At 36.0% G+C, this 16,522-nt stretch overlaps 1 protein-coding gene across 1 annotated transcript in view; it reads left to right on the forward strand.

Moving 5' to 3' along the window:
* LOC136254561 (adhesion G protein-coupled receptor L3-like) overlaps positions 1–6,794 on the forward strand; it is a 45,163-nt gene extending 38,369 nt beyond the window's left edge. The window contains exons 16-29 of the mRNA XM_066047299.1: positions 25–130; positions 243–289; positions 760–889; positions 2,455–2,546; positions 2,618–2,729; positions 2,779–2,935; positions 2,988–3,054; positions 3,105–3,171; positions 3,221–3,318; positions 4,471–4,597; positions 4,657–4,698; positions 4,749–4,805; positions 4,859–4,898; positions 6,428–6,794. Coding sequence (XP_065903371.1) covers positions 25–130; positions 243–289; positions 760–889; positions 2,455–2,546; positions 2,618–2,729; positions 2,779–2,935; positions 2,988–3,054; positions 3,105–3,171; positions 3,221–3,318; positions 4,471–4,597; positions 4,657–4,698; positions 4,749–4,805; positions 4,859–4,898; positions 6,428–6,513 — 1,228 coding nt within the window. The 3' untranslated portion in view covers positions 6,514–6,794. The remainder of the gene's footprint in view (positions 1–24; positions 131–242; positions 290–759; positions 890–2,454; positions 2,547–2,617; positions 2,730–2,778; positions 2,936–2,987; positions 3,055–3,104; positions 3,172–3,220; positions 3,319–4,470; positions 4,598–4,656; positions 4,699–4,748; positions 4,806–4,858; positions 4,899–6,427) is intronic.
* The last annotated feature ends 9,728 nt before the right edge of the window (positions 6,795–16,522 follow it).

Below are 16,522 nucleotides of genomic sequence, written 5' to 3' on the forward strand. Positions count from 1 at the left end.
GTGTGTGTTTCCTTTATGATAAAGGGAAAGAATTGCAAGTTTTGTTCTCTCTGGTAAAATATCAACAGATTTTGAAGCTCAGACATCCCTTGGTGACAGTCAAGCTGTGATGAGTTTTAGCATTGAAGATGTATGTATTGTGTGTTTTGTTATTGCTGAATGATGATGCACGCTACTGCTGTAATCAAATAGTACATCTGTGTTGTATGCTTGTTCAAGCTTTTTGTTGTATGCTTTTGCAGGATGATTTAATGTCAAACCCTCGGTGTTCTTTCTTTAGTTTTTCAAGGTACACTGCTTGTATTTGTACACTTATTTATGTTGCTAGGGCTGGTATACAGAAGTCTTCAAGTTTAATGATTTCATTTATAAGACAGAGTGTTGTCTACTGAAAATAACTAAACTTTATGTTCATTGATTTTGTTTGCTCAGCCATGTAGAGTATTTACCCATTTTACAGAGAATTTCATGTCGAAATTGCTCAACACTTTCAATGAATTTTATAGTTACAAAACCAACAGGGCACTACATGATTATTATGTTATGTGGACCAGTAAGCTATCCGTTAATTATTGTTAATTGTGATTGATAATAGATAGTAAGGGATTACCTCACATATACTGGGTTTACAACTGAAGTACATAGTGGTTTAACACCTACTATTAGCTACATATCACCCTCTTTTTCATTGCTCCTAATGATTTTTTTCTTACACTACATTTTGTACCTTGTATTCAACTGTATCATAATCATCTATAGTGATGATGTTACCACTGGTGCATTTTCATCTAATGGTGTTACACTGATGAGCAGAAATACTGATAGTATGGAGGTTGAATGTGCTACTACTCATTTGACAAGTTTTGCTGTTCTTGTGTCAGGAGAAAGTGTAAGCGTAGCATTGTGCAATGATAATGTGAATGTACTGTATATGAAATTATGAAATCATGTGTTTCGGTATACTTTTGTATTTTTGTTGGTAGAAAAACAATTGATATCTATCCAGTTAAATGTTTGAGTATGTGTGTGCATGAGTGTGATTATCATACAGTATGATAGTATTGTATAGTAGAGACCACAAAGGAGTAGGCGTGGCCCATGAAATAACATCACCCAAAATCCAGCCTCAATTTTCCCTACGACGATGAGACAGTATTGGTTAGGTAAAAGTAAGCACAAACAAGCTTTCAGATTGACCCAAAACGCTTTCAACAAGTTGTTACGGAATTTAAAAAAAAATTATTTAATGGAATTTTCTACTGAATGCCTGACTGACTGACCAATGCTTCAGGCTAGCGTAACTTGATAATGGCTAAAGCTACGGACTTGATTTTTCATGTCGCTTTGGCCCGATAGCATACCGCAGTACGTACAATGCATTCTTCATGGACTTACTAATGTCCTCCTTTGTGTCCCATTCATCTTTGCTGACAGCGAGAAGTGTCGAATTGGCGGTAGCATGTGATGGCCTTTCTTCGTAATGGAAATCGTCCGTATTTTTCATAGTGGCTACTTTGATTGTAGAGGTGCTTTTCAAACAGTTCTTGATTTGTACTGCTATGTAATGGGTTGAACATAGCCGACAACAAAGTATAATGGATACTTCACTTTTCAGATGATAATTGATATAACTGAGGTGCGCGGCACCATTTCTTTCTTTCGGTATGTGTGGATTGCAGAGGTGCTTTTGTTCTTGATTTGAAATACTGTGTAACAAGTTGAACATAGCTGACAACGAAGCGTAATGGATACTTCACTTTTCAGACAATACTTGATACAGCTGGGGTGCACAGCCCCATTCCAGATGCGGTATGCATGGGTTCACCAGTCACAATAATTATTTATAAAAAATGTTAACAAACAAGTACACAAAAAATTTTGGAATTTTCAACTAGAGTAGGGACCGCAGCACATTGATAAAAAGTACTGAAACAAGCTGGAGAAGTGCGCAATATTACATCACAGTAAAACAATAAGAAGTGTTATATCCCTACTGTGCTCAAGATACCATAATGGAAATGCACAGTAGGGATATAACACTTATTATCGTTTTACTGTGATTTAATATCATGGACTACTGCAGCTTGTTTCAGTACTTTTTATTGAAAAGCGCTATGGTCCCTACTCTAGTTGAAAATTCCAAAATTTTTTGTGTACTTGTGTACAGTACACTAACTATACACAATTATTGGTTCTCAGACTAACCTTGACTGTAGCCCATAGTAAATGAATAATCATTTGTTATAGGTAGTTGAGTATCTTCATGGCTGTTAATCCATAATGTAGCTAGTGATACTGTACTTTCTGCATTCTATACCGTCCCTACATGTACCAAGAGTAATGATTTACTGCATTGCTCAGGTAATATAAAACAGTAATGTGATAGACCAAATCAACTGTTTACTTATTTTGTTTTGTGATGTTGAAAATACACAAAATTATTTTATATTGTAGACACCAAAAGCATTGTCAATAGTCAGCTATATTGGATGTGCAATATCCATTGTATGTCTACTGATTGCAGTGTGCTTATTTATTGTACTAAGGTGAGCTTCTATGATATTTTGTCATTATTCTTTTCTACAAGTAACATACCTTGTATCTTTTGTTCACTCAGGAAAAAGGTGTTTAACCAACAGCAACATTTTCTGCACCTAAACCTCTCCATTGCTCTACTGTTGGGACTAACAACTTTTGTTAGTGGTATTGAAACTGCTAGTGAATACAGAGTGAGCGTACACTACTATAGAGTACTCAAATGTACAATTACATTTTAAGGCTAGCTGTTTGATTGTGGCTATCTTACTTCACTACTTCTTCATGGCTGCATTCAGCTGGATGCTTTGTGAAGGAATCCTGTTGTTTATTATGATCAAATTTGTATTCTATCATGGATATTTTAAAAGGAAACTGTTCTTCTTTCTACTTGGCTGGGGTGAGTCAATTAATTTGATTAGACATGATACCAAGTTTGTTATAAAATGTAGGGCTTCCCATACCTATTGTTGCTGTATCAGCTGCAGTATCACATGAGCAATATGGTTATGAAGATAAGTAAGTCACTGGCATAGTGTACGTGACTCACTCTGTCCATCCTCCTTTAGATGTTGGATATCTGAAGAAAATGGTGCCATTTGGGCCTTCATTGGTCCCATGTTACTAATCATTATGGTGAATATGATTAATTTGAATTTGTGTTAAACATTAATTTTTGTTGCAGATTAACTCTTTCTTCTTAATGGTAACTATTTATGAAGTTTATAAAACCAATCATAAAAGTTTAACAGCTGCACAGATCAATTATAAGGATACCATAAAGTAAGAAAATCTTACAACATTAAACATCTGTGTGTACGTAAATTTAATCCGTGAAGTTTTTAGCTGAAAATATAATGCAGTATATTGTTAAAATATAATAAATACACATCGACAAATTTGAAACACTGTTGCAACTTAATGCAAAGGGTGTCAGTCTCAATTATACCTATAAAGTAGTACAAATATTACTATTTTTATACGTTCAAAAATTTCAGACAGAGGAATGCAACAAGGTATACACCTGTGACAATTCCCAAGGTCAAGTACAGAGTGTTTATAAACCAGACACAAACTGAATCGGTGTGTTAACTGTCTGTAGTATGGATACCCATTTGTAACACTCATGAGTAAGTTATAGAGGCCTGGGATTCACAATAAGACTCATAATTAATCAAGTGCAAGGGTTCACTGCTTGTAAGCAATGCTGACTGACTGTGTTATGTAAGTTTATCAAATTGTTGGTTGGGATAAGATTTTCCAATCCCAATGAACATAGATAGCAACAACTATAGCCATTGCTGAACTGAAATCAATCTTCCCGGTCTTTGTAAACCAATACATTAACAATTTAGTAGCTTTTCATGACTATCAATGTTTAGCTGTGTGTTCATTATATCTGGTTCTGTATTCTCCATTATAATGAGAATCCAGGAGCTACCAAGTAGAGGGGCACAAACAGGCTAATTGTAGGTGGTTGGAGAATACAGATTCTCTTGTTAGTTGATGTATTTTTGAAGCAACACCTCTTGGTAGTGTTTCACTGTTGATTTTACAATTTTGGCCTTTGAAGATAGTTGTGAAGTCTTTAAAATGTTATGAATGGCTTAAAGACCAGCTACATTATAATTATTTTTAGAGGAACTTAGTGCTTATGAAGTTATGGGTGACAGTTTGACAGCTGGTTTCCAATAAATGGTGGGTATATGCTTACTTGAGTGATAATTTGATTTTGGCCTGAAGTTATTTAAAGAAGTGTGGCTCCTTCAAAAAGGGAAGGGAGAGGGAGAATTTGTCCCAAATACTCCATCCTGGATCCGCCATTGTTTTAGTATGGGAAAAAGCATACATGTATGTCTAGAAATCACTGTGAGCATGGACAGACTCTGAATGTTTGACTTATTATAGAAGTATATAAACATCTTGTTGCTATAGGTCATTACTGAGAGCAGCTATTATTATTATTCCCCTACTTGGTATCACATGGGTGGTAGGAATATTAGCAGTAAATGAGAATACAGTAGTGTTTGCTTGGATATTTACAATACTTAATTCACTACAGGTATGTAACCTACCCAACCATCACTTGTGTGGTAAAAATGTGTTATTTGTATATTATAGGGAATGTTTATCTTGATACTGTATGTACTTAAGAATGAGAAGGTATGTAATAGTGTTATAATATGGGCAGTGTTTGTATCTTCTTTGTTCAGTTTCTTAAGCCATCTAAGCAGAGATTCGCACAATATTTTCACACTAGTGCTGCATCTGTGAGTAAAGATTATTAATGATGGTGTCGTTTTATGTATTGTCCTTTCCACAGTCTAAAGGAATCACTGTCAAAGAATCAGAAACAAGTATTGGTATGTGTAAAAAATCCATAGGTCCCCAAATCCACCTGCATATAAGCGGTATAATTGTTAAACCTAACTAACATTACCATCTCTGATAAAACTGATATAAAATTCTCTTGATAAAGCCACCAGTGACTGAACAGGCATTAAACTAGAGCCAAAGGGCAAAATGTTATTTTTACATTTATAATGTATTACAATAAATGAAGCTTTCTTTTTATCTGCTTGCCACGATAATTTACTGCAAGTGACTGCTCTGCATACTCAATTTCCAATTAACTTTTTAAATCTCACTTGCTGCTATACTCAAGTCAAATATGCTCAAAATTTTACCCAAAATGCTTCCAAAATTTTCACCTACTATGCTCTTCAGGTGTTACCATTATGCCTGCATTATGCTTCTAGGCTAGCAACAGTTTTTACAATTATCTTGGCATTTTAATCAGAAAATGCTCTATTAGAGTGTTTCAGTTCTATTAGAGAGTATTGATCTAAGAAGCAGGGGCATATGCAAGAATTTTGAAAAGGGTTTCCACTACAGCTAAGTGACTGTAATATTAGAGTAGTTTATATTACCTGACTGCTTTATTAGATTATCTCAATCTAGCATAATTCAGAACAATGCTGTAAAAGTTGCTATCATGTTAGAAACTATTATTTAACTAAGATAAAGTGTAAAATGTGTCCTGTTCCATGATAGATTTCACATTCTGGAAACCTGAAGTTTCAATTTCTTAATGTTTCAAGTAGCGTGTAAAATCCAAAGGGGTTTCCTGAAACCCCCCTCGGTATGCCCCTGAAGAAGCTGTGTACAATGCATTTGAAAGCTCCTATTGCAATTTCTACTGACTGCTCTATTAGGGAGTATCAATTTATTTTCATGGAATTCAACTCCATAGTTTGAAATGTCCCCCTAATATGCTAGCAGTATGCTGGCATAGCACTCTAGCCTAAGTGTAGTAGGGAAAAAAGCTTGGGGGTTTCCAACCTTGAAGCCACAGGGATTTCTAAGGCCATCCTAACAATCCTAATGAAACCCTGCACTATCACACCCCAAGCTATGGAAGAGTTACTCTTGGAATGGGGGAACACTGGACTCGAGTCTACCACACAAGACTCCCTTCAATGTTTGTGCATTTCCTCCCCTGATAGAATAATCCCATAATCTCATTCTATAAACCTAATTCCCTCTCTTTTATAAACACAATGTTAGTGGAATTGGTTTGTATGTACTCATTTCCAACATAGCCTCCTAGTCCTAGGGGTAGGCTTTGGAGGGGACTAATTTTTATTCCACTCAGTTACACATTTGGAATAATCCATACACAAGGTATTTTCCCTGCGCATGTGTTCATCCAATCAATACCTACTGTTCTGTACTACATCTAGTATTGTGTTGCAGATGTGCTACATACCTATGTATACTCTCTAATGCTGGCTAGCTGCAATCTGTTATTACACAAAACATGTGCAAATTATCTCCCTCCATTAACTTTGTTTAACAAGTTAAAGATTTTATCGTGTCCTTTTGTTTTTAGCAAGCACAATTCTGAGTAAGGAAATCAAATCAGGATCATCCGATGTCTTCTGTAAGAATGAGACATTTGACTCTGATACCAATTAACTCAGTTCAAAGCAACAGATAATGCAGAAGAAATGTTTGTTTAACATACCTGTATGATCTTGTTTAAATTAATATTTTTGTAATTGTTAATCTGTCCATGGCCATAACTGTAATTGTTGTGTTAGAACTTTCTTCATAGTGTATAATTATCTCTGTTATTGCTGTGTTAAAGGAAACACAGTTCACTATCCACGTGGTTCCTCCAGAACAGTTAATGATGTCTAATTTGTAAATTGTTTGTAAGTATGTGTAGTGAAAATATATTGAATTTGTAACAAGTAGAGGTTTTTGTTATAGGTCGCAGGTTTGCCAATTTAAAACATTCTTCACATTTAAACAGGGGCTCGAAGAAGCAGGTAGGGAGAGCAAATAGACATTCCAGACAAATAAGGGACTCCATATACCTGAGAATGTAGTTATCATTCAGTACCCAGTTAGTAATTACATTAGAATTATGTACAAAGAAGTATACATTCTAAGAAATGACAAAACCCTTTTTATGTCATGGTAAATGGCTCTGTTAACATTTTCGTATACCATTATAAACCATTTAGCTGTTTATGTTATCAAAACATTCAATCATACAGTATGATAGTATCATACATTTTGATAGCTGTATAGTAGGGACCATGGGCGTGGCCCATAAAAAACATTACCCAAAAACCAACCTCACTTTTCCCTGACAATGATGAAGCAGTATTGGTTAGGTAAAACTAAGCCCAAACAAGCCTTCAGATCAACCTGAAACACTTTCAACAATTATGCAAGTTTGCTATGAATTTAATTTTAATTATCAAACGGAATTTTCTAGTGACTTACTGACTGATGCCTTCAGACAAGCATAACTCAATAATGGTTAAGGCTATGGTTCACTGTTCGACTTCGCTTCAGCCGGACACGTGGCTTTTGGCATACTGCAGTATCATTCTTCATGGTCCTCCTTTGTGTCCCATTCATCTTTACTGACATTAATTTGATGGTAGCGCATGATGGCTTCCCTTTGTAATGGAAATCGTTTGTATTTTTCATAGTGGCTACTTTGATTGCAGAGGTGCTTTTCAAGCATTTCCTGATTCATAATGCTAGTAATAAGTTGAACATAGACATTAGAACATAATGGATACTTCACTTTCCAGACAATAATTTATAGCTGCACTATGTGGTGCCATTTCTTTCTTGTGATGCGGTATGCATGGGTTCACTAGTCATAATAATTTTATTTCACAAAAAAAGTTAACAAAACATACAAATACACAAAAAAATTTGGAATTTTCAACTAGAGTAGGGAAATAAGAGGAGTGAAGTAGTGCACATTGATCAAGCTGGAGTAATGCACAATATTAAATCACAGTAAAACTGAAATGTTATATCCCTACTGTGCATTTCCATTATGGTATCTTGAGCACAGTAGGGATATAACACTTCTTATTGTTTTACTGTGAATCTGTGATTTAATATTGTACACTACTCCAGCTTGTTTCAGTGATGTGCTATGGTCCCTACTGAAAATTCCAATTTTTGTACTTATTGTACGTAATTTGCTTTTATTGTTGTAAAATAATTTTCAGATGCAAAATGTGTATGAAAATTTCTTGCACGGAACTTTTTATACAAATCGAACTACTCTAAGAGAGCAGTCATTCATGTAAGTCATACGAATATATTTTCACACAAAAATTCTTTATCACGAAAATTTTTTGCATGAAAATAAAGCAAGTTACGGTAGTAATCAATTTCATCAGTTTTACATATTTATCACCTGTATAATCATAACTGCACATATTTGCACTTTTAAGTCTCTGCATCAGGAAATGTATGTCAGTTTAATTTATCATGTAGTATTCTCAAGTAGCTATTGTTGTATTAACTGTAAAAAGTAATGTGACTAATGTCTATACAGCCAAAGGGTATCATGTGTAAAGAGCTGAGGTATCTACTGTATATGAAACAAAAATTGAAAGCCTGTCTAATAAAGGAGTGCTGGCTATATAGTAGGTCATACGAACTGCTCCACAGAATGAAGATAGCTATAGAAATCAGTGTTTGGCAGTTACATGTCTCAAATGGCATTTGCAATAGTTATTTAATACTGACACAACATAATTCATACACAAATACTGACTGTATTTATTCCATCTATGTTTAGATTTTGTAACTAATAGTCCAAAAATTTACCTTGATTCAACCAAAAACAGACCACAGCCCCCAATAGTCAATAACATTAGAGTCATTTATAGTTTTAGGTTTAATTTGTTTTGTCTCGTTATAAAGAGTTTTTAAAAGTAGTTGTTCCAATACTGAATAAAGACAGGATTAGAATAGGTAGCATTGCATGGAATACTATTTTTGCTGTGTGATTTCCCCCTATTGACTGGGAATTGAAAGGTATATGTACAAGAAATAACAAGATGTATGAAACAGAACACACTCAAAGAGTGAAAGCGGTAGAAACTCATAATCACTAAAATAGCTTTTATGTTACATTTTTATATAGCCTATATAATCTGAACAAGATAACGATGATGATTATATAAATTTGAAATGTTTAGCTATATTTATTTATATTTGTAAAACTGAGTATACTACAATATCTACAACATAATTAGAGATCTGAAGTCAAAGAAGGTAATTGTATTAGTACTTTCAATTTGTAACTTGTTCCACAGGTGAATTGATTGGGGGAAGAAACTGAATTTTTAACCCTTCATTTCCCACCAATAGTTTTTGCCATACATTTTTTGACTTCATGATAATATTTATTTTTAGATGAATAGAAACAGCTTTAATAATAACATACATTTTTATTGGATCAGTAACCTCTAAGCAAACTTTAGAAATACAAATTTCCTTATAAGGATCTAGTACAACAAGGAATTGATATATATTCTTATATATTCCTGCATCTACGTCACAACAGTATTTTCTTTGTAAAACCATCATACAATACTCTTTTGCACTGAATTTTTTTTCTGTTTGTCCCTGAATGGTGTAGCTACTCAGCCAATGTGTAAAAGTTGTAAATAAACAGAGTGAATCTATTGTGATACACATTTATTTCCCATTTTTTGCAAATTTAAATACATCATACTTCAAATTAGATTATTCAATCACCATCCCATTTACACCACTGGTGCATAATTATGTAGAGAAGTGTGCTAAAAATTTGGTGATAATACCTGCAACTATACAAGAGTTATAAGGTTGTAAAGCAAGGAGTGTAATTGTTTGGTTAAAGGAATGTGGGAAACGAAGGGATAAGGATCAACTTGAGCTGATGGCTGGACAAATTTGATACTATTTCCACGTGTAGTACTGATTGCAGGTGTAATATAATTTGGCATTTCTAGTTCAGCAAGTCCATGTAAGATTTTGAAAAACATTCAGTAGTAATTGTAGTTCTTCATGTTAGCATTGTACTGATTTCATATTTAAGGAATGTTTAATAGCTGATACACTACTTGTTCTTCTGTAATCTGAGACAATAAAGCATGCCGCTCAGTTTTGAATAGCTTCAAGTTTGTTAATATGACATTGTGAATGTGGTGTCCATACTGTGGCAGCATAATTAAAGATTGGTTTGATAAATATGTTGTGCTTCAGTGCATGACTACAGCAAGTTTGTGCCCGTGCAAAAAGTACTCAAGATATCAATGGGTGTTGTTTTAGAGTAATGATTAATGCTGTACATTTACTAATGTTAAATTTCATTTGCCATTTTTCTTCCCACATTTCAAGTTGTATTAATTAAGTCTTGCTGTAGCAAATTAATTTCATCGGGTGAATCTATCCATCTGTAAAGGACACAATCATCTGCAAAGAGGCGACATGAAGGTGACAAGTGTTGTGTTATATCATTAATGTACATTAAAAAGAGTAAGGGCTCTATCACACTACCTTGTGGAACACCGCTGACAGCACTTACAGGCTCAGAAGAGTAACCTCCACAAACAACACGTTAAGAGCGGTCAGACAGGAAGTCAGTGATCCAACTTAGTACTCTTCCTCATATTCCATAATGCTCTAGTTTCAATAGAAGGAGATGATGGGGCACCTTGAGGTTTGCTAAAGTCTAGCAAAATAACATCAGTTTGGCTTCTATAGTACAAGTTGAGTGCAAAATCATGAGTAGCATTAATCAATTGCAGTTCTGCTGAGCAATTCTCACGAAACGCAAATTGAACATCTGACAGTATATGATGGTTTAATAGGTGTTTCATAATATTGTATGAATGATATGTTCTACAAACACAAGTAAGGGATATAGGACGATAATTTGCTGGGTCTGATCTTTCACCTTTTTAAACAATAGGGTTACCAGTGCTTGTTTTCTTCCAGTCTTGCGGCATAGTTCCTTGGTGCAAGGAGGAAATAAAAAGTAAAGTTAAGCTAGGAGAGATTTCGTTTGATAGTAATTTTAATAGCCTTGTAGGAAGCTTATCTGGACCATGGGACATGGATGGATTTACAAATGGGAAACTCCAGCTTGACTGATTTCAAGATCAGGCATGGTTGAATAAAGACTGGGTCCTAAGTTGGGGTGCGGATGTTCACTGCTAGTAAAAACAGTGGAAAAATATTCATTTAATATATTGGATTTATCCTGGTTCTCGTTGTATTGTACACCATCCTTCTGTAATGTTGACACTTCACAGTAATCAGTTCTAAGTGATTTTATAAAGCTAAACAATTTCTTCATTTTCCCTCTTTCGTGGGATTCATTGCTGATAGTTGACATGTACTTATTGTAGGAATTGCGACATTCTCTCTGCATTCTTTTTTTTCAATTCCTTAAAATGGGCCTAGTCAGAGTGTTGGTTTGTTGATCTAGCTCTATTGTAGCTCCTTTGCTTCTGCCTCCTTAGTTGCATCAACTTTCTATTAATCATGGTGTGAAGGTTGTTATGACACTTCCATTACGTCAAGTAGTTGGTTACAGAGCTACACCACATCTGTTCAATGGGTGAATCAATACTGTAAACCTGCTGGAAGTTAGATGTAAAATCAATCATTTTGATGCTCATTTCTTGCAAATTTGCTCTATTCCACAAATAGATGTTATGTTATGAATTGGTTGTTTTCGGTATGTTACTTCTAAATTCATATTGACTAAGATTATATCATGGTCGCTGATACCAGGTAGCTAAGGGTTTGCGAGTTTGAACTGATGATGGTCAGTTGGTGAAAAATAGGTCAAGTATATATTGGTTTGTCTTGTTGGAAAATCTACCACTTGTGTAAAAGCATACTCTGCACACATATCTAATGCCATTTCATTTATTTCATGAGAATATTGGCAACTTACAATTGATTCACTACCCCAATTGATACCAGGTAAGTTAAAATCACCAGTACAGCAAAGTATTGCATTTATAGATATTAATTTTAACTTTATCTAGCTACTATGTAGTCTCGCGTGCCAGACGGTTTGTGTGGGGGCGGAAAATAAACCGTCTGGTCACTGTTGCACACATTCCGGGACCACTGCCGGAATGTTGGCAGAGCCAATCAGATCGCTTCGCGCACTCTGTGACGAAACAACCACTAATAATTCAAATTCTTAGTGTAATAAAGAACTGAATCTCGGCTACAGATAACTTTTTCGAAAGTTTAACAACGCCATGGGCTTAGGATCTTTGTTTCCCTAGTACAGGGCTCTTAAAAGCGTTCGTATAAGAACGATCGTGGTTCGCTACGGATTTGTGAAACGACAGAATTGTCGAGGAAGACGTTCAGCAATGTTTCGAATACGTCACCAGGACATTACCAGTACAATTATTGTCTTAGTCTGCTCAAAGAGGTGATTGGAACGATTATTGCATCATCCTTGGCGCAAAACAATGTCGTGATGTAATCTAATTGCATTCCAGTGAGTTAACGGAAAGTGTGCAACAGTGACCAGACGGTTTATTTGCCGCCCCCACACAAACCGTCTGGCACGCGAGGCTAGCTACTATGATAGGGTCCGCAACGCGAAAAATCGATGTCCTCCAATCAACTACCTAACTATTGTCATGTGTTAGGCTAAATGTAACTTGAATAACACCAGCGTGGCAGCCAAGTTTATCACTTTCTTCTGGTAGAAAACGATACAAATGTCTTAAAATCACGGGATTTTTCGTTGCAGCAGTTCGTAGGGTTCTTCATATGCCACGATGTTCACTCTCAACATTGTTCAAGTAGTCTATCATCAACTCAAAGTATTGGTGGTTTGATTTTATTGGTCGGTTTCTGGTGGCAGCACGATCTGTGCAGCTTTTTGGCGACAGACAAAATGTTTCTTGCTCTGGAGCACAGGAAAAGCAGAGCAGCAACTGCGCCGTGGGTCAGCAATAACCAGTACTAGGTAAAGTACCTGCATGCGGAGTATGGTTATAATTGAAGCTTGTTAGCCATCTGGCCGAGACATCTATATGCTGAAATTCGGCCAAAATGACGCGATTTTGCAAACAAATACCAGAATGGTTGATACATCAGTGAGACAGTCTCCAACAGCAAGGATACGAAGCTTATAAACACCTAACAATACGGCTATCTCGCCCAGTAAACGCATAGAGCAATCCAATGCATGAAATAGGCACTCACGTGATCGATATTCAAATCTCGGAAAATGCAGCCATAATCTATTCCAATTACATTAAAATCACTTGGAATCAAGTGGCAATCAGTTTGTGTGCATTAGGTTCAACATCTCGATTAGCCCAGTAGAGTAAAGTATCAATTATCGACAATATGATGTTCGGACAGCTGCCATTCACTTCCTGAGAATCCTGCAGCTTTGGTTATTGTACCAAAAGGTAGGCTACACCAAGCAATAATTATCCTCCAATAATCAGCTTTGCATGCTTAAAAGCTTAAGAGTTACAGCCAATAGTATGCTTAGTTTTTTTTATTTATTTTTTTATTTATTTTTTTTATAGTATGCTTCGTCCGATGAATTCTATGCTCGGATAAAACTATCAGTTGTCGGACTTTGATTTTTACTACCAGTAAATAATGTTCAATTTATTTCACATTTGTATGCAATACACCTGTACTCATTAGCTATTAATGGCCAAAAAATGGTTTCGTTATCTTTAGTATAGAGGGAGTACGAGCCTCCCAATTTTTAGCGGTATTGTCGGACGCTCTCCGCTTTAATTTAGCCATGCCCACCAACAGAGTTCATGGCTTTTTGCAACAAATGCACCAGTGCTAAAACCACAGAAAAAAAAGAAGGTAAATAAATATCTTTCAAGAGTAGAGGTGTGCTTTAAAGTTGATATTTAGGATATTTCTATTGGAACGCAGTATTTTTGGCTCCTAAATGAAGGAGATGCACGCTAGGTGGAAAAATGAAATTACGAGGCACAACTTTCTGACCAACCACATTTGTTAGTCTTGGTGCCTCAATCGCGAATACCACCTAGAAATGAAAAGATGTTCCATTTTCTACCTTCTATGGATGCACAAAGCAACATTTTCGTCCTTTTTGTTTCACCCATATAAGGTAGAGAAAGAAAAGCCTTTCGATTTTCGTGACAGTATTTGTGATAGGATACCAAGACTAGCATATGTAGGTGGTCAGAAGGTGGTTTTGCAGCAAAACCACCTTCTGACCACCTACATATGCTAGTCTTGGTATCCTATCACAAATACTGTCACGAAAATCGAAAGGCTTTTCTTTCTCTACCTTATATGGGTGAAACAAAAAGGACGAAAATGTTGCTTTGTGCATCCATAGAAGGTAGAAAATGGAACATCTTTTCATTTCTAGGTGGTATTCGCGATTGAGGCACCAAGACTAACAAATGTGGTTGGTCAGAAAGTTGTGCCTCGTAATTTCATTTTTCCACCTAGCGTGCATCTCCTTCATTTAGGAGCCAAAAATACTGTGTTCCAATAGAAATATCCTAAATATCAACTTTAAAGCACACCTCTACTCTTGAGAGATATTTATTTACCTTCTTCTGTGGTTTAGCACTGGTGCATTTGTTGCAAAAGCATACAAACTCTGTTGGTGGGCATGGCTAAATTAAAGCGGAGGGCGTCCGACAATACCGCTAAAAATTGGGAGGCTCGTACTCCCTCTATGCTAAAGATAACGAAACCATTTTTTGGCCATTAATAGCTAATGAGTACAGGTATATTGCATACAAATTTGAAATAAATTGGACATTATTTACTGGTAGTAAAAATCAAAGTCCAACAACTGATAGTTTTATCCGAGCATAGATTTTATCGGACTAAGCATACTATTGGTTGTAACTCTTAAGCTTTTAATCATACAAAGCTGATTGTTGGAGGATAATTATTGCTTATTGTAGCCTACCTTTTGGTACAATAACCAAAGCTGCAGGATTTCCAGGAAGTGAGTGGCAGCTGTCCGAACATCATATTGTCCGATAATTGATACTTTACTCTAGTCTGAGACTCTCCCTATGATGCCATCGCAGCAAAAACACACCTGCACTGGCCCAGACCACGCCTGAGTGAACAATTAACGTAAATATTTACAAAAGGAGCACACTGCATGGTTCCTATTCAGAAATGAAAGCGATTTCATCGGTATTTCTGCGATTTGAATTTCGATCACTGGCACGTGAGTGCCTATTTCATGCATTGGATTGCTCTATGTGTTTACTGGGCGAGATAGTCGTATTGTTAGGTGTTTTTAAGCTTCGTATCCTTGCTGTTGGAGATTGTCTCACTGATGTATCAGCCATTCTGGTATTTGTTTGCAAAAATCGCGTCATTTTGGCCGAATTTCAGCATATAGATGGCTCAGCCAGATGGCTAACAAGCTTCAATTATAACCATACTCCGCATGCAGGTACTTTACCTATAGTACTGGTCATTGCTGACCCACGGCGCAGTTGCTGCTCTGCTTTTCCTGTGCTCCAGAGCAAGAAACATTTTGTCTGTCGCCAAAAAGCTGCACAGATCGTGCTGCTGTTCTATACCATATGCGCCGGTATTTTGTACCGTACTCGTATGGTACGATATTCCGTACCATACGCGTACGGTATAGGCATACGCGTATGGTACGTACCATATGCGGCGTGTTATGCCTTTTCTCAATGTCTTCTAGCCTTGCCATCACCTAGCTACAATGGGCTATCTTTACAAGCATTTCTAGCTGAGTAAACTTAGAACATAACATAATAATCTGCTTAGCTGTAAATATAAAATTATTCATCAGCACACACACATGCATTTTTGGCCTTGCCATGCCCATACATTTCCCACTATAGTCCTACTGATGTACCTAAATCTTATGTGCATCGTTGTGATCTCACGTTGTCTGCAGAACTTCACATGAATGGTACTGTGTAGCTACTTTATAGCTATCAGAAGCATGCAGATGGTCTTATATACTCAAATTATATAGCTATAAGTGTGGATAACTGACAATTTACAACACAATTGGGTAAATAAGCAAGAAGAGCAATTACAATATCACCGTGCATGGTAGCTAGTAAGTTCTAACTGAATTATACATATTATACTGCTTGTGCAAAGCTAACAACTTGAAAAATGAACTTTGTAAGTGTTATCAGTTGTGCAACATGGCCCCTCACTGTCTTTGCATCTTTTAATTATCTACTATATACACTCTTCCTCTTTTGAGGATCCAATTTCCTGTTTGCGTACTTTTCTTGTTTGTACATACTGTAAATAGTACCACCACTCACATTCATCATACTGGACCTACAGCACAAATTAATGTGGATGTTGTTAACTTTAAAGAGTATATATACATTCAGATAAGAGTAGCTAAACACATTGTCCCATCCACAGTACTGTAAGTAGTGAGTGGCTATAACACACTTCACAATTAAACAATGCTAGATAATATACATTCGTTACTGAAATATTCATTAGAACTCATAAACTCACCATAAAATCTCTGCCATGTTATGTTTTCCTACTTCATCTCAGTAGGCAATGTGCATGCCTCATTCAATAGCAAAGATTCAGTTTAAAAAGAATTTATTGCACATACAATTAATTATGCTACGCTACAGCCAGA

This window comes from Dysidea avara, chromosome 4 (genome assembly GCF_963678975.1).
Source record: "Dysidea avara chromosome 4, odDysAvar1.4, whole genome shotgun sequence".
NCBI classification, from domain to species: domain Eukaryota; kingdom Metazoa; phylum Porifera; class Demospongiae; order Dictyoceratida; family Dysideidae; genus Dysidea; species Dysidea avara.